The sequence below is a fragment of the Primulina huaijiensis genome, chromosome 1 (genome assembly GCF_012295235.1).
Source record: "Primulina huaijiensis isolate GDHJ02 chromosome 1, ASM1229523v2, whole genome shotgun sequence".
NCBI classification, from domain to species: Eukaryota; Viridiplantae; Streptophyta; class Magnoliopsida; order Lamiales; family Gesneriaceae; genus Primulina; species Primulina huaijiensis.
This window is the reverse complement of record NC_133306.1, coordinates 26,060,566-26,078,865: the sequence shown is the minus strand read 5'-3', so window position 1 is coordinate 26,078,865 and position 18,300 is coordinate 26,060,566. Positions and strand designations below refer to the sequence as shown.

The 18,300-nt window shown below is 36.3% G+C and overlaps 3 protein-coding genes and 1 pseudogene across 6 annotated transcripts; 1 reads left to right on the top strand and 3 right to left on the bottom strand.

The window, feature by feature from the left end:
- Positions 1-456: 456 nt before the first annotated feature.
- LOC140972982 (mediator of RNA polymerase II transcription subunit 33B-like) lies at positions 457-2,642 on the bottom strand (annotated as a pseudogene).
- Positions 2,643-3,055: 413 nt separating this feature from the next.
- LOC140989660 (uncharacterized) lies at positions 3,056-5,900 on the top strand. 4 transcript variants are annotated; one of them, XM_073458999.1, is made up of 6 exons: positions 3,056-3,348; positions 3,636-3,807; positions 4,328-4,685; positions 4,782-4,850; positions 5,095-5,162; positions 5,259-5,900. In XM_073458999.1, the coding sequence occupies exons 1-6, from the start codon at positions 3,292-3,294 to the stop codon at positions 5,270-5,272; spliced, it is 738 nt and encodes a 245-aa protein (XP_073315100.1). In that variant the 5' UTR covers positions 3,056-3,291; the 3' UTR covers positions 5,273-5,900. The 4 variants fall into 4 exon arrangements, with proteins under 4 accessions (XP_073315100.1, XP_073315092.1, XP_073315076.1 ...); XM_073458991.1 differs by having other exon boundaries at positions 5,256-5,900; XM_073458975.1 differs by lacking the exon at positions 5,095-5,162 and having other exon boundaries at positions 3,059-3,348; positions 5,256-5,900.
- A 1,887-nt stretch (positions 5,901-7,787) lies between these two features.
- LOC140989651 (elongation factor Tu, mitochondrial-like) lies at positions 7,788-12,558 on the bottom strand. Its single transcript, XM_073458964.1, has 12 exons — positions 12,116-12,558; positions 11,834-11,909; positions 11,593-11,685; positions 11,397-11,471; positions 10,983-11,087; positions 10,796-10,886; positions 10,507-10,712; positions 9,938-10,021; positions 9,500-9,562; positions 9,362-9,424; positions 8,833-9,073; positions 7,788-8,143 (listed from the first exon to the last, which is right to left on the bottom strand). Exons 1-12 carry the CDS (start codon positions 12,295-12,297, stop codon positions 8,073-8,075), a joined length of 1,350 nt encoding a protein of 449 aa, XP_073315065.1. The 5' UTR covers positions 12,298-12,558; the 3' UTR covers positions 7,788-8,072.
- Positions 12,559-15,353: 2,795 nt separating this feature from the next.
- LOC140989644 (uncharacterized) lies at positions 15,354-17,042 on the bottom strand. Its single transcript, XM_073458952.1, has one exon. The coding sequence runs from the start codon at positions 16,981-16,983 to the stop codon at positions 15,634-15,636; it is 1,350 nt and encodes a 449-aa protein (XP_073315053.1). The 5' UTR covers positions 16,984-17,042; the 3' UTR covers positions 15,354-15,633.
- Between the last annotated feature and the right edge of the window lie 1,258 nt (positions 17,043-18,300).

Sequence of the window (18,300 nt, the reverse complement as noted above, 5' to 3'; positions counted from 1 at the left end):
TGTATTTTTCACACCGAGACAGAAAACTATCGAAAAGAATTTGCACAATGATAACGTAAGTAGAAAACAACCTTGCACAAAATAATGATACAAATTATGTAATTTTGGCCACCTTTTGAGGGCAAAATATACCAGCCCTCTATTTGTCACATAACAAGGCTGCATATGTTTTACAATATACTACATGTGGTCCGTTTTATATTAGAGTTCTATCTACGTTTTATGTGAATCAATTATATGAGTTTTCATACAAATTTAGAAATTAGCTATGATAAAATCGAAATGGATTTTAAAGACAAAATGCGAGTAACACACATTTTTGTCTCTAAATAGTAGGTTAAATAGAAAAAAGAAAATTGTATCACTTGCGAAAAAAATAAGTTAATATCAAGTGGATGTTATTTTTAAAATAGTGATTATATGAGTAAATAGAAAAATATCATCTCTTTATTTTATGAAAAGAATCAAATAGTTGATTTAATCAACGTGAATGAGCATATACAACAAATTTTAGTCGTGAACAGATACATTCGTTATATCAAATCCAATCTCAATATATAAAAAATCCGAAGATAGCATGATTCTAACAGAACAAATTCAAAATCCTGTTCCTACTATCATCTCAGCAGCAGCACCCATAGCACCAATCCCACTAATTCCTAGAAGGGACAGCGCCAAGTCTTCCTCATTTCAATGTTTTAATCCCCTGCTAACTCTATTTACGACTTCGACATCGACTTCCAGCATCCAAACAGGGGTGCAGCTAACCATCAAACTTATGTATCTGGTGACGTATGCTCTATAAGCAGCCTTATTGCAGCTGAGTGATATTTTTCCATCCAAGGCACTTGCCAGGAATTCTAAGTGCTTTTCAAGAACCTTAGGTCGCCTCTCGGACGCGGGTGATGTCAAGTCCACTCCCCATGCAAATATACCTGTATATACGGTGAAATATGCAAGACCAACCATCATAGCAACCATACCCCCTGATTTCTCACTGCTCGATTCTGACCATGAATCGAGGATATTAGCCATGAGGGTAGAGTTTCTTCGATCAAAATTCGAACCAAATTTGGACCGCGGTAACCCAAACCAGAGAAGCTGCAGTCTTCACTTGGGTCATTGAAGATGCAAGAGAAACCAGACCATACTTCGAGCTGTACTTGGTTTTCTTGAGTTCTATTTTTCCTTTGGGTAAACCGTAATTCAGAATATCTTTGACTGTGAGCCTCAGAAGAGAGAATTTCTTCTGTGATAAACATGACATTTCAGTCATTTCTCACTGACTGATGAACTCGTAAATATAGCACTCCAGGAGCGACTGCAGATAATCCACCGGTAAAGTGGGAACCAAAGCCATGACCGAGAAGAGCACCAACACAACTGTTGCTTGATACTGAAGAAGAATTTAACCCAAGTACTGCTGTAAAGTATATTTTCAGGAGTTGGACGACAGCATCACTATCGTGGTGGAAGACCGTCTGTGCTGCAGAGAAGACAAGAAAGTCAATCCAGCGCTTTACCTTTTGAGTCCATAAAGCAGCTATTATTGACATACAAGGCCAGGGGCAACAGATTCCAAGGTTACTCAAGGCCGGGCCAACCAAATTTAGAAAACGCCGAGTAGATGTGTCTAGTTTATAGGTTATTGTGAGGCTCACAAGGGCAGCCAGGCGTAGAGGTATAGTCACAGGAGAGCAACTAAAGAATAAAAATACAGCAAGTAGGCTGTCAAGTTTGGTTCATCCGTCTTCCACCGATCCGCAGGTGACATTCCCCCTCAAAAAAGAAAGAAAGAGAAGGAAAGAAAAGCATTGCCTGCAACCTTTCTCCTTTCTCCTTGAAATTCAACAGATGATAGGATGAGCCATTTCATAAAATTTAATTTTAAAAGAGGTCAAGAAGCGTGCAAGAGTTTCACAAAAAGCTAGCTTTTGAGGGCCTCCGTTTGATTTAGATATCAATTTTACACAAGTTAGTTAACGACGATTTAACTTCCAAATAAAACTTTTTATATACCTCGTGGCAGGAGTTGACATCAATGCATTGACCATCTTAGGAGTTAAAGGCGATCGGTTCATCATGCTGACCAACAAGGAACTTGTCCGGAAATACTACGAGGAATTTGGTTGCAATGTCCCTTTACGTATCCAGGCCACAGGTATGCTGATGTATCCAAAACATTTCTAGCTATGCAAGCCTCAACAATCATATGCCGAAGGTTCCCAGCTGCAAATGATCATGAGCAATTAGAAGCAAACCAAATGGCAACAAGAATGGATATTAAGAACAAGGAAAAAGGAGATGCATGTGAAGACTAAGACAATAAGCAGCACACCATACCATCACAAATAGACACATCCCCCCTCCCTATCTAAGCCATTTCTCACTATGAAAATGGAAAGGAAAAAGTTAAGGATCCTGCACACAAAGTAAATTGAAACATGTATAAATTATGGACAAACCAAAAGGAAACAAACAAATACAATAATTTCAAATTACAGACCAAGACATGAAATGCGGAAAAACCAAGGAAAAAGTAAGGAGTGAGAGAGAAAGAAGTTACAACCATTTTTCACTTTACAACAACAAGCCTTTAATCCCATCAAGTGGAGTAGGCTATATGAATCATCATTCTTCATTGTTCTCTATCTCCTGCTATACCATCATCTATATTTAAATGAACTTTATCCTGTTTTTATTTTAGTTAACCAAGTATTGTTTGGTCTCCATCTTCCTAGGTCAAAGTGTGTTTTTGTCGCTTAATGTCCTCCATTTTAACTATTCTGCTTGTATTCTATGTAATACATCTATATCAACCCCTCAATTGTTTCAAAAATTATTTAATAACTCATATGTTAATCGTTTCGTTTTTACATTGTTTGAATGATCAAATTGTTCTTTTCGTTGCATCATATTTATATTAAATTTTTAACCAAGTTGGTTAACTCGATTGAGTGTGTCATATATTCCTTGTATTTTTAAACAATATATATAGAAAAATGTTACTCAACGGGTTACGGCTAATAGGTGTTTGCTCACTCCGCAAAGATTCCTGAAACAAAGAAAATGGAAAATAGCTTTGGGCTGAAGCCCAACCTCGATTTGGACCCACCAACTCGTTCGAAACGAGGCCTTGATTAATTAATTAAATGTGTTGTAAATTTGAGGAGCGGTGTGGGATATGCCAAATCATGTTACGACCCTTGAAAGACTGGCAGAGAAGAAGACGCTCTATTTTTATCCGAAACTGGGTTTCTCTCTGAGGGAGAGAAGGCAGAGCTCTGTTTGATGGCCGCGCATGGCTGCCCCCCTGATTTAGAACCAGGCTATTACAGGTTCTCAAAGGTATAAAAGAGTCTGATTTTGTATAATTTTTTTAGCTTTGTTAAGGTTCATATGCCCAAGAAACCCCGAAAGCAAAAAAGTGGTGGCAGTAACCTTTTTACCCCTTGTTTCAAGATTGGGATTTTGCTTGACGAATAATATTTTCCAGAATTGAACTTTGTGCTCACCCCTCAATCACGAAATTTCATACCAGGAATAAAAAGAAACTGTTCCCGTAATTTCTTGAATGATTATGCAGCGTATCATTTTGTGTTCCTCTGGTGCTGAGCTTCTCCTTTTTGTTGCAGGACTTTCACAGTTTTCTTTCCCATCGGGGCTCAAATCAAGTTCGATTCAACTCCCGCTCCTTTGATTTAAGCCTGCACCAGAAAGAGGATTGGAAATTTACCAGTGGATTGGTAGACCATAATAACTTGATCACATTGGACTCAACTTTTAAAAGGCCTACTGGGATTCAAGGTTAACCACTGACTAATTTTCTCCTTCTCCTTGAGTATCTGTTACCTTTTACCAAAAAATACCCTTCCCAGTAATGTGTGTGTGTGTGTGTGTGTGTTGCTACTTTTGCAGTTTGATATATGCAATGCCTCTAGAATTGTACGTACTAGTTATTCCCTCCTTAGGAATAATGATTGAGTTTTAGAAACCTTGTAGTGCTACTGAGCGTCTAGATTTTTTTTTTTTTTTTATAAAAGGTAGTAATTGCATAATACAAATATTTTAAGTGGTGTAATATTTCAAACGCCACATTATGATCATTGTGAACATAGTTGTAACTTCCCAAAATCCGGGCCCAATATCCACAATAACTTGCAACTCATGGGATTTGAACTCATATCTATTGAATATGTAACGAATTGTAGGATGGATCTTTTTGTTAAGAGGCGTTGCTTGTTCTTACAGAATATATTTGTTTGAGAATTCAGTGATGCCGAAGTAATCTTTAATCTATCTGTATTTAATTTTGTCGCTCAACCAGGCTCCGAACCTTCTGGATTTGGGATTACCGTTAAATGTAACAGTCAGGAAAAGATCTTGAAATTACTATCCTCTGGATCAGTGAGAGTAGAAAATGGTTTGCTTGATTTGTCTATGCTCCACGATTTGATGGGGCATCTAGATTTTTCACCATTTACTCAGCAGTCACTCATATATCCAACCAGGGATTTCTACTTCAATGAACCCTCCGTGGGATATACGTGTAATCCTGATGGTCAACAACAGAATTATTCCGGGAGTGAGATGAATAATGTATTTACCAGAATAACTGGTATTTACTCATCAAAAAATATGAATAAATCCAGTAAGCAGACTATGCTTGTCCCTTTCTTTGAAAGGTATTAGCTTTTTTTGTTTCATTGACCACCACTTAACTATTTTAATGAAATTGATTTTTTCCAGGAACCTCACTATGTTTTTATCTTGTTTACCAGGAGGAAAAGAGCGCAAGCCAGCACTATAGCATCCAATCTTCTAACTGAGAAAGCAGGACATCTGAAGAGGTACAAATCTGCTTCCAAACCTATGTTTTAAAGAAGCATTTCAGTTAGCATTGTGTTCCCTTGAGATATAATTTTATACTTTCCATAGGACTGCACTGTATAGAAAACTGTTTACATACCTTTATAACCTTAGACCTGTGAAGTCTTCTCAGTTTTTCATAAAATAAACCTCTCCCATCTACTTTGTATCTATTTGAATTTTTGATTTTCTTCACAAGATGATCTTCAATCTGAATTTCAAAAGGTTGAGAAGTGAAATTCTCCAATGCAAAACTGTGTTTTGGTATGCGCAAACGCGTACGCCTGCCACTGGTTAAAGATTAAATCCCCATCTTACTCTACTCTTGTTCTAGAATTATACGACACAAGATGAAAATCTTGCACCTTATGTTATAACGTTTTTAGCAGCCATGAAAAAGTGAGGAGAAAGGCATCGCTGAAGAAGAGCCCTACAAGAACCATCAAAGAGAGGGAAAAGAGCTATCTTCACGTGTGAAATTCTTTTATCCATTCTTGTCAACAAAGAGAAGCAGCAGACCAAAAACAATATCCACTCGTTGAAGAAATCCAGTCCCCAGCTTCCTGAGATGCTAACCCAATGCTCCGCCACCATTGCTGGTGCCGGTATTGCTGTTGTTTTGTCAGTACTCTGCCGTGTAGCTTGTAATAGGGTACCATTTTGTGCATCTAAGGTTCTAAGTACTGGATTGGGGTTGGGGGTTATTTCGCTCTCTTGGGCCATACATAAACTGAGAGATACGGTTGTTTCTATCAGCAAAATTTCTGGCACGATGGGCGAAAAAGAAGAGGAAATAATTAATTGTTTGGAGAGAAATATGAAGGATATATGCTATCGTGGGGCGGCCTTGATGGCAGTTGCAGTTCTGAGGTTGGTGTGATTAATTTTGGTGAGTTGATGACACTATACAGTTCACACAACGTTGTACACACATTGTTGGGGCATTCTTCGTGGTCTTAGGATTGGAATTGTAATTCCAGTTATTAACATTTTTTGTGGGAATTTTATTGGAGGAATCATTCCTTTGTGAATTTTTATATCTAGACTGGTGATAACAAGGAAAAATGTGAAGGGTAACGAAAAAAGCCAATGTCTTTGTCAAAATGACCAAAAGTACATTAATACAAAATACATTGATGTGGAGGGAATCATTCCCTGGCTAAAATTTTTTGTATCTAGTAAAAACAAAGGAAAACGTGGATGGTAATGAGAAAAGATCAATGTCTTGTGACAAAATGGTAATGGTTAAAATGAATGTTTAGGGATGTAAATGAACCAAACCGTTTGTGAGCTATTCGAAGCTCGGCTCGATAAAAAGCTCGTTTGAGTTTGTTTGTTAATCATATCAAACCAAGCCCAAGCTCGATTTTGAGAATTTAATCAAACCAAACTCAAGCCTAAGGATATTCGACTCGTGAGCTCGCAAACATGTTCGATAATAGGCTCGCGAGCTCGAGTTCGAGCTCGGCTCGTTTAGGTGGCTCGTAAGCTCGAGTTCGAGCTCGAGTCGTTTAGGTGGCTCGTAAGCTTGAACTTGGCTCATTTGTTGAGTTGACAAATAAAAATATTAGTACTAATGTCAACGGAAAGAATTGAATACAAGACATGTTTGAAAAAATAATGAATTCACACCATTTAGTTACAATTATATTTTTAATCTTATTTGCATATCATTATACTAAAATGTTCTTTAAGATACAATAAATAAAATAAATTAACATAAATACATCAACTTATTTTTTTTCCCTAAAAATTTACATAACCAAGTCATATACAAGTTGAGTAATTTTACTATTAGTCTGTGGAGGTTAATTAAAAATTTTACATGCTAAATTGATTTGCCATTTGACATTAATCAATAATTTAAGTTAATTATGTCGAATTCATTTCATAATGATGTGCTGTCTTCGATATACTATATTTAATGAATATTCTAGAAGATTTTGGTGATATCAGTATATAATGAATATTCTAGATGTATGATTTTGGATGTTCAATAATATACTGATTTATGTTTTTTTTAGCTCTTATTTGTTTCGTTTTGGTTATTTATGAATGAATTTACATTTTTATGTCTGATTTAAAATTAGTTTATAGATATATTTAATTTTTAACAAGCTCTATTCAAACTCAAACTCGAGCTTAATTATATGCTTATCGAGCTCGAAAACGATACAAGCTCAAGCCAGGCTTGTTAAACATGCTAAACAAGCTATTAATGAATCAAGCTCGAGCCTGACTTGATTAACATGCTAAACGAGCTTTTAACGAGCCGAGCTCGAGCTTTTCTCGAGCTCAATAATTTCAATACAAACCGAGCTTGAGCCTAATAATAGAAGCTCGAATCGAGCTCAAGCCTCAAACAGTCTTAAACAAATCAAACTCAAGCTTGATACTATTTGGTTTGGTTTGAATCGTTTACATCCCTATGAATTTTCATGCAAAATTATGGTTCTAGTATTTTTTTTTGTAGGAATTATAGTATTAATAAAATATAATGCATAACGTGGAATTAGGTAATGATTTCTTTAACATCCATACTTGACGAATAAAAACTTTATATTTATATTGAGTAAAGACAGTGGTGACCTTCATTGATATTGGAAGACAAAAAAACCCAAAAAACCTATTAATTTATGCTACACCGAGAATCTTCCAATTACAATATCATTAAATGATGTGAGACCTCACATTTTTATAGACGATTAAATATTTGTTGATAAATCAAAGCCTAAAACGTTTGAACACAAATTAACTCATTGAGAGAAGTATAACATAAAATAATCCAAAATCTACAGCAGTGGGAACATATTTCGCACCTGAATAGAAATCTTTTCTTACTTTTTGAGGAATTATTATAGACTGGAAACACGGGATGATCTAGTACTGACAAATAGGGCCGTTCCAGCACCATTACGTTGCAGGGAAAAGCAATTAATACGAGGATGCAGCCTCAAAACAAAATTAATTATTGATGATTACATGAAGAAAACTATAGATAAATAGACAAGAATTTTGTGGACTAATGAGTCACTGCAAAATCACTTGTGTGCACTTCCTAAATATTCTCAAATGCACCTTATAGATAAGGGCATCAAACCATTGTGCAGCAAAGCCAGAGGATATTAGCAATCAAAGGCAGAACAAATGGCGAACTACAGGTGAAAGGAGGCAAGCCAGGCAAGACTATGTTGGTTTCAAGTTCAACTCATAACTTTTGAAACAACTCCAGCACCAACTGTTCGGCCACCCTCTCTCAGAGCAAATCTTTGGCCTGTCCATTTTGGAAAGAAATGGTTTAATTTCTGAAATAGCAATTTTACGGTAAATAATCAGAATTATATATAATGCCATCACCACTCGAATATCCTAGAAAAGCAAGCATCCCAGTTCTTTCCAAAATGGATAAACTAGAGATAAGCTGAATGTATACATCTTTTCTCAGATATTGGAAACCAGAATTAAGGTAGAGTTGACATCTTTGCTTAGATTCAGATTGTCCACAATCGGTTTATTCCAAAATTAACAGGAATTGAAGGCATCAAGGATATTAACATCTATAGTTTTTCCCTATCTCTGGTTGAACTGAATGAAAGACTAACAAAATAAACAGCACCTGCAACAAGGAATAACTCGAGACAAGTGCTAGAAATTGCTCAAACAAAAAAGGAAAAGCAATGCATAATAAAAAGTGTCAAATACGGAACAAAGGCAATGTCGGAAAATAACCGCAGATGGTAACAATGGAGCATCAAAAGATTATACTGATCCAGGAGGTTAAAGGATTTTATAATTGAATTCAAGACTCATAAAATAACAATCAGAATATTTTCTCAGCAGGTAAACAAACAAAGATCGGTAAAACCAAATGGAAAAGCAAAAAAACACAGTACGTTAAAGCTCAGTTGGAACAGAAAATGGGCAACCAGTAAAACCTATAATTGAAACATAGCCTCCATGTACCTGCTTCAAGAGGAACAGGGTAGATAAGCTCGAAAACAGCAGTTACATTGTCCCCAGGCATAACCATCTTCACATTTTCTGGCAACTCAACTTTACCAGTGACATCAGCTGTCCTCATGTAGAATTGAGGTCTATAATTCGAAAAGAAAGCGGTATGACGACCCCCTTCCTCTTTTGTGAGGACATATATTTCGGCCTCAAATTTTGTGTAGGTTTTAAGAGTATTGGGTTTTGCAATCACCTGCATAAAACGAACCAAAGAAACAGAGAAATGATATCCCCAACACATCCTGCAGATGCCTTTAAAGCATTCATTTAAAAGATTTCTGTACACACAAACTGTAAACCAGGCTGTCAACCATCCAGATAACAGATAGAGTTGTATAAGCACCGCGATAGGAAATTTGAAAATACAACTTCATTGATTCCTGAACAATGAGTCATCACGCACGAACAAAGGTGGTGCACCCAATAAGAGTGAATGAAATAAATAAATAACAGAAGTAAACATCCCAGTGAGTGCACCAACCATCCCTCGTTGGACATCATCACGTTTCAAGCCACGCAATAGCAGACCCACATTGTCACCAGCCTAGGGGAAAAAAAAATTTATTGTGACAGGTGCAGCATAAAAATAATTATTATAGGCAGAAATTAATCTCTTCACCTGACCAAAATCCAAAGTCTTCTTGAACATCTCTACACCAGTTACCGTAGTTTTTAGTTTGTTCTGTAGCACAAAGAGACATGGCATTAGTGTACCAGAACAAAAAATGAAGAAGTAAAATCTGTTCGAGCTAGCTCAGGCACAAGCGGCTAAACCAACAAAAGGATTGTTTCACAGGATGGTTTGAATGCCGAAAAAAATCTAATCCTTCATGAAAACAAGAATTATGAACAGATGATGCAGAAGTTTTACAAATTCCATCGTCTGAAACTTGATACAATCAATTAATGAATTCCACCAGCCTCTTCATAAGATTAATGAGTAGGATTAGAACTGTCCAAGGCTTGAACATGAACTTTAAATCAATGGCACATAAAAAATTCCCAAACACTGTTTAAAAACCACGCGTCCAGATATATTAACAAAGCTACAACTCACCAGCGAGAGCCCCAAAATCTCTACTTCTTCCCCTGGTTTGATTATTCCCTGTTCAACCCGGCCAGTCGCAACGGTTCCACGCCCCTGAAATCACCAACATAAAAATATCAATACCAATGTAGCATGTTTTCGCAAAGTATAAAATCACTTCATCAAAAATTAAAATAGGGACATTGAACGTCAAAATTTTGTTGATGTCCAGTGATCTTCACCTCAGCAATATCAATTAGCATCACAAAAAATATTAACAAGTACGTAAAAGGAAAGAAAAATTAACCACATTTCAATATTTAATTTTATTTCTTTAATAGCTACCACATTTAGAAAATAAAATTTTTGAAGACACGTAGCCATTACTATTAATATTTGTTTCCCCATCATGTGCACGTATAAATTTTTTTGTACCCTAGCTACATGCAACTATGTTTCATAAATGTTTGACTATGACATTTGAAATGGACTGATTCCTTAGCCTATAATGAACCATCATCCCTTTAGAAGTTTATGGTGTCGAAGTTCGACAAAAATTATTATTCTCTAAAATTAATCGATGTCAAAGTATATGTTACCTGAATAGTAAAAACATCTTCCACCGGCATCAAGAAAGGCTTATCAAGTACACGTATTGGATCTGGAATATATGAATCTACAGCATCCATTAACTTTAATATAGCCTTTTTCCCTATTTCCTCGTTCGTCCCCTCTAAAGCAGACAAAGCTGATCCTCTGACAATAGGAATCTCATCCCCAGGAAACTTGTAGAAACTCAGCAATTCTATAAAAAAAAATTAGGTAATTTGAAGAACTACAATCAAATAGAAAGGCCAAAGACATACTAGAATCAAACTTTAAGATTACCACGTAGTTCCATTTCGACAAGTTCCAACAATTCTGGGTCATCCACAGCATCAACTTTATTAAGGAAGCACACAAGTGACGGCACACCAACCTATAGTAGTTAGAGTAATGATGAAAGTGGAAAACAAAATGATCATCAGAACCATGAATCATAATTGTGCATATCAATTCATGTTCAGACGTAAACCTGGCGTGCGAGCAGAATGTGTTCCTTAGTTTGTGGCATCGGACCATCAGGGGCAGACACGACAAGGATACCCCCATCCATTTGAGCAGCACCAGTAATCATGTTCTGCGTTATCATCAGAGAGAGTTGCATTACATCCTAATACTGGCAAACGACGAAACTAACAGAGCCAAAAATGGCAGTTTACTGGAGTAGGTCTTCAAGATTCAATCTTAATCCTTTCAATTATATTCTCCTATTATATATTCCTTCTCAATTTAACTGAATCACTTCCAAACATAAATAAACCCAACCTCCATCTTCATCGAATTGTATCCAAGATAAGAAAGCCATTCATGAATTACAGTACTGGAATTAGGGGTTGAGGAGTAACTCAAGTTTGGAAAGTTCAAACATGAGCAAGTCGCACCAGACCTTCACATAATCGGCATGTCCAGGACAGTCGACATGAGCATAATGTCTCTTTGCAGTTTCATACTCTACATGAGCCTGCAGCATCAACTCGCTCATAAAACCTATATTTGACGAAAGCTCCAGCACCAGCACAAGCAAAAGTAGATAATGTCGAAGAGAAGAGTTATATGAGATAAAATACAGAAAATATCCTAACCGTGGCAATTGTAATCCCTCTCTTTTTCTCTTCAGGGGCTTTGTCAATTTCATCAAAGGCAACGGCTTTAGCATTACCTTCTTCTGACAAGACCTTACAGCGAAAATAAAATGTGTTGAGCGCCTTGACATACAAAGAACATATACGATATAGCACCATTCACGATTACATGAACCAGACAAATCAATACTAAATAAAGAAAAGTACATCACAATACTATCATTATTATTTTCAACCCTACCCTGGTGATCGCTGCGGTTAACGTAGTCTTTCCATGGTCAACATGCCCAATTGTTCCTACATTCACATGAGGTTTTCTGCAAACAAGTATAACATCAATTAAATTAACACCAAGTTATCAGACTCGCATCATAAAAACCTTAAGATACCTATTTGCGCGTTTGCTTAAACCTAGAGAAAATGATCAAAATAATAATAATAATAATATAAAAAAAACGCCAAAGAGAAGCGATGATCTGTATTAGTCATTTCTGAATTCCATAAACAAGAAAACGCATCTTACGTGCGTGTGAAGGTAGCCATGGATCTCCACCAGGGATTGTACACGGAGGTGGAATAGATATTGGATTCCAGTGCAGAGAAAGGCGAAGAGACGGCCGATCCTCGGCAACACGACGAGTAGATTCGCGGCACAAGTGCGATCACCCGCTTCGAATTCTGGTTTCTGACAACCACTGACGCCATTTTCCGAGTGTATAATCAAGAGAGTAACAGGAATGAGAAAATGCAAAGGCGTGGTGCAGTGTACGAGGTTTTGGAAATTCAGGGTTTTAGGGAGAAAAAAATTGGATAGGGCTTTTCCGGATGTCAAATCTTCGTACGACGTCGTTTGATTCCGGGTCCAGTAAGGAGTACGTAGTTATCTGCGTTAATACGGTATGGGCAATTCTCGGCCTGGAGCGGGTCTGAAACCACGGTTGAGCTTGAGCTTGGATCAACATGAGAAGGTTACATTTTGATCGAGTAATCTCGAATACATACGCACAAATTTATTGTTCGTCTAGCGGACTAGTTTTTTTTTTTTTTTGGTAAATTTCAAATATAACTTTTTCGTCGATAACTTGTCAGTTGATTCGGTTCTAAACTCAAGTTAAAAAAAATTATAGATCTTACCGCACCTCAGTTTTCACGTTCTTCTAAAAATAATATATTTCTTTCTTTCAAATATTTACTCAAATTCAAATAATCTCATCCAAAATGCAACCCGTATAATTTCAAATTCAATTTATATCGAGATAAGCAATTTCAATAGTGATTGAATTCACTCAAGATAAATATAATTTGAAATCCATTCATCAAATACTCCATCCGAATCAAATTTATCAATTCGGACACTTCATTTGATCAAATTTATCAATACAAACAAAACATAAAATCTTTGTATGACAAACAACAAAGGACAAGCATGGAGTATTAAGTTTTAAACATATTTAGTTGAAATTTAATGTAAGAATATCTTAAAATTGGATACAATCTCAATTATATCAGGTGACATATGATAAAAATAATAAATACTAATTTAAAGAAAAACATTAACTCTTTAGGTTATTAAAATTCTAAAAATTTTAAATTATAATTATTAATCGTTTTCTGCCATTATGTTGCATATGAAAAAGTATAAGCATTATCCAACTTTTTGTCAAATTCAGCTGGATTTGCCCCGCAAACAACCATTCGTATAAAAACACAAGGGAGTTGTAGGCTTCATCGGCTGAGAATAATTTCTGATGCTCAAATCCAAACATCCTCCCTCCATCTCACTCAAAAAACTAGAAGTAATTGAGTAGATGATTTTCCCGCAAATCCCTTGATAGACTACGTGCATGGTGTGTTTTTTTTATCTATATAAGAACAGAAATATTTGGTTGTCTGATCGTCGGATGTTAGAACGAAATGGTCTTAAATTCAAAGCTCAAAGATTGTGATACGAGGACGTCGCAAGCAAGATGGAAGAAATTAATGCAAATAGTGGTTAGATAGGAAATAAATGTATGTCTATCCATTTAGTGAATGAATCGAACAATTAAAATGCAGTTACAATATATTAGTTACAGGGAGTTAGTAGAATAAAAGGATGGAATGAGAGTCAGTGTATTATCGAACTTGCAGATTAAATCAAAGTTTCTCTCTTCAATTTTTTCTTCCTTATTCTCGATCTATTTTCTTAGGAGACTGGCGATCTCGAATTTGTTGTCGTATTAGATTGCCATGGTAGAACTTTAAAGTCCGTTTCTTGATCTCCTGCAATGGTTTCATATGAACAAGAATTTAACTTCCTTCTTTTGGGGCGTGTGTTTTGACTGAGTGTTATCTTGAACTGCATATCGGCCTCCATTTTTCCATCCTAAATCTCCAGTACTCATAGTTATTCCCACGACAAAAAACTGATTGGATTTTAGACTTTCAGGCACACTAGAATCTGATTCCTTGCGTAAAAGAGACGACCAACTATGATTCCATCCGTCCCCAACACTTGAAGAATATTTCAGAATAATGTTCATGTTGGAATTCCACACTAAATTCTTCACAATTCGTCCACTTTTCACACGAAGTAAATCACATATAAGATAGCATCAAATTGGAACTTCAGTCCAAAAGGTTGAATTTCAACCTCTTGTTGCTCTATTTCTGCTCAGACACACAAGAACGTGCTTGTTCTCTCCCCCAAGATTCAATCTTCAAGCAAAGAAGATCGTACGAACAAACCCATAACATATTTTGTTAAAAGATAGGTTGTTGTTAACGGACAACACATGGGACCAAAAGCTGCTAAATCTGCTTCCAAAAAAAAACTTTCTGTCGCAGCTCATGAGCATTGTTGGGCCCAATAATTATCCATGCTTGGTAGAGCGGTCGAACTATGATGCTTGAGTTGTTGTGCGATTTAAAAGGTTTGAGTTGTACTATTAACATCAGCTATAGCTTTTGGTAAAGCGGTAAGCATTCGGTCCTACAATTGGTATCAAAGTCAAAGTCACAGGTTCGATTCCTATAGATTGCAACGAGTGCAATTATTGGGAGAGAGATTGTTGGATGCAATAATTGTCTCTACTTGGTAAAGTGATCGAAGCATGGTGATTGAGCTGTTGTTCGGTTTAAAAGATTTGAGTCGCACCATTACCACCGACTATAACTTTTAGTAAAGCGGTAAGCACTCGATCCTACAAGCACGTCAAAGAAATCGTTTCAAGAACAGCTCAATCACTTGGTGATGTTAAAATAGATAGGGTTAACTCGCACAAGGCTGCCGACAGTAGGTTTTCTGATTATATCATCCAAGTGAAGAACAAGAGGAAGAAGACTTTCTAATTTTGGTGGTGAAATAACTCGCACTACAGTAAAAGATAGCTTTAACAATAAGGTCACGAAATACATTAATTATGCAAAAGATAAGTTCAGAACTAAATCATACACGGGCTACAGGAAGCCTATCGTTTTTAATGAATGATGCATATGGATGGATGAGGCGGAGGATTATCCAAAATTATATAGAACGATGGATTTGCTATATGCTGTGAATTTCGTGATGTTGCTTGGATAAGTTTTAAGCCTTCAATGATTGATACTAGCAAGATTACTATAATGTTTTATAGTATTTCTGATGTTCTATTATTGGATTGTGAGAAAATATGCTTGTTTAATGTAAAATGTGTAATGACACTATGTGATGTTTCAACTGTGTGATTGCACCTTTGAAATATACCACGTCAACAATTGAATCACAAAGACGTAGGCTCTGACATCCAACGGAAACACCGATATACATAAAAAGTGCAACTTTGTCACTGACAGAAATGGTACCAAATGAACAATTAAGTTGAATTATGAACTAAATTAGACTTCTATACAATTGCATTCTTGTTGATCTGTACCAGGTAAGTAAGCAGGCTTTGAGGCACAATTAACCCCTTCAATTTCACATTCAACCATTGTGTTCACGATGTTTACGAGGCATCAAGCTCCACAAAGCTCATACACAGTAGAATCGAAATATTGACACTTCTTGTCATTCACACGATGTCAAGGTTTTGCTGGCTCGTCATCATCTTCAATGTCCCAATTCAAATCCTCATCTTCTGTAGCATTCAACTTCTTCCTCATATCCGCAGTTTTTGGTCTCTCACCATGACTAGTAGCCAAAATTTTCTTCTCATCGCCACTTCCTACGTCCTCAATCTCATCCCACCCTAGATCTTCCTCCTCATCCACCTTTGATTTATGACTCAACGCCAAAGAAACATCATTTCCTTTACCACATTCACCTGTTTCAACCTTCTCTTCCACACCCATGTTCTCATTAATCTTTTTTTCGACAATTCGTTCATTCTTCGCATCTCCATCTCTCTTCACTTCAACAACTTCATCAGACTTCAGTTCTTTTTCACTCAAAGATGGTTCTTTTACACTTATCTTACTTGACTCCGTCACATCGTCCTTACTGCCATCGCCCACATTGAAATCTTTCATTTCCTTGTCATCTCGCAGACCCCCATTTGAACCCTCAAGTTTTTCCAAAGGTTTCAAACTTCCATTACTCGCTCCCATATCATCTCCCCCTTTTGCCTTCACAACAGTCTCACCGTCTTCATCATCCTCAACATCCCAGGACAATTCTTCATCATCATCACCAACCGCAATAGCCCTTTTCACGAGATTTGCTCTTACCCTCTCCCGCTGCTTGAGCTTATCAACTCTATAGAAATATCGACACCAAAAGGTCTCTTGATCAACCTCCCTCGGAACAATCTTTCTATAAACACTCTCCAAGATTCCATCATCCCCAATCAAACCCTCAATTTCATCCTTCCTCTCATTCAACTGAAATTCCAACTTCCACCTCTTATAATCGTCTACATCCTCCGGCTCCTCACAGAAAGTGCTCAAATCACACTGAATCGCACTCAACTGAGCCTCAAACCGACTATACCTACCCGTATTCAAGCTCCGGTTAGTTTCAGGCGTCTCCGATTCCCCATCCGACATAAAATTCTTTGTTTCCTTAGAGATAATGTCGGCCGTTGATTTCATCACTCCATCCAGCGCGCCTTGTGCGGCTGAAGCGCCAGCTTCCAAAGAAGCCGGGAGATCCTTCACCGCCCTGCTCGCAGTGTCTCGGATGATTCCAGTCTCCTTTTTCAGACCCAATCCGAATTCCTTGAGATCTCTGCGGTATGTTTCCATCACCGATTCAGATCGGGTTGATATTGTCTTGATCAAACCACCAAAACTCCATCCATCATAAGAATCATCCTGTATGACGCCGCTCTGATGCCGGTCGTCCTGAGGTTGTTCGACGGCAGTATCCGGGCTGGTCGCATCGGATTTGGGAGGGTCCGGATCGCCGGATAAGATGGATTTGAAGAAATTCATTGGGTTCGTAGATTTGGAGGAAACTTTGCTGACAGTCGGTGCGGTGCGGAACTATATGGGTTTTTTTTTTTTAAATTATTATTAAATAATACAAATAATAAAAACAAATTACCAAAATATAAAAAACTGAACATTTAAAAAATGTGTAATAACAAAAGATTGTTTAAAGTGTTGAAAAATTATTTAAAAATGTGTTAAATATTTGTGTTGAAAATGTGAATGTTGAATGTTGAAAATTAGGTAAAATTAGGTGTTGAATATTGAAAATTAGTGTGTGATGATGTAGGTAATGATGTATTTTATTTTTGGATTATTTGTAAAAATTTTCTATAAATAGATCTCTCATTTGTGAAGAAAATCACAATTGAGTTGAGAGAAAAATATTATAAAGTGTGTAGTGTGATAATTTTGAGAGTTTGAGATTTTTACTTTTTTACCGTAAATTTTTACTTTTTCACAACACGTTATCAGCACGAAGCTATAAAAGTCCTCCATATTTTTCCAAGCTCCGAACAGAAAAAAAAAGTAACAAAAGAAATAATATTTATTTTACTGTTATTTATTTATTGTTTATATATGTAATATATAATATAATGTTATTGTTAGAAATAATAAAAATAATTTTTTCAAAAACTTGTTATAAATCCTGGGAGGATGTTAAGACGACATCCCACACTCCCGGTAAGGGATACGACAAGTATAAAAGCCTATAAGGTTTTTTAAACAAAATAACTTATGACACCTAATTATAATAATGTGATATGATATACATAATTATTTAAATATGACTAATATTATATACACCATATTATTACCATAAAATTATACAAATACATACATTTATTTTCTTATACACCAACGGTAATAAACGGTAACAAAACGGCTAGTTTTTGCTCTATAAATACAATCTCACAAATACATTCAATCACTCCAACTTTCTCTTCTTCTCTAAAAATTATTCTTCATCAAATTTTCGAAGAAAAAAAGAAGATGGCTTTCACGAGGTTATTTTTAATTATTTTGGTTATCATACTCACCAGTCTTGTATTTATCGGAGAATATCCTCCTCGTGTGTTTTCTTTATTTTTACGAATACTTGTACTTGTTGTTTATCCATTACTTTGTATTGCAATATTCATTAACTAATAAAATGCATCGTAATTTTTAGTACCACCATGGCAAACTTGGCAAAGCTCGAATTCATCGCTCTTGATATTACTGGGAAAAACTATATGCCATGGACTCTTGATGTAGAAATGCATCTTGAGTCATTGGGTCTAAGCGAGACCATTAAAGAAAATGGTATATCTTCATCAC

Excerpts from the sequence above, each read along its gene's own strand:
- LOC140989660 (XM_073458975.1), top strand. The coding sequence starts at position 3,292 with ATGGCCGCGCATGGCTGCCCCCCTGATTTAGAACCAGGCTATTACAGG. Across the intron at positions 3,349-3,635 it reads GCTATTACAGGTTCTCAAAG|GACTTTCACAGTTTTCTTTC; the intron begins GTATAAAAGAGT and ends TTTTTGTTGCAG. Across the intron at positions 4,686-4,781 it reads CTTGTCCCTTTCTTTGAAAG|GAGGAAAAGAGCGCAAGCCA; the intron begins GTATTAGCTTTT and ends CTTGTTTACCAG.
- LOC140989651 (XM_073458964.1), bottom strand. The coding sequence starts at position 12,297 with ATGGCGTCAGTGGTTGTCAGAAACCAGAATTCGAAGCGGGTGATCGCA. Across the intron at positions 9,563-9,937 it reads AGATTTTGGGGCTCTCGCTG|AACAAACTAAAAACTACGGT; the intron begins GTGAGTTGTAGC and ends TTTGTGCTACAG. Across the intron at positions 8,144-8,832 it reads CCCTGTTCCTCTTGAAGCAG|GCCAAAGATTTGCTCTGAGA; the intron begins GTACATGGAGGC and ends CAAAATGGACAG.
- LOC140989644 (XM_073458952.1), bottom strand. The coding sequence starts at position 16,983 with ATGAATTTCTTCAAATCCATCTTATCCGGCGATCCGGACCCTCCCAAA.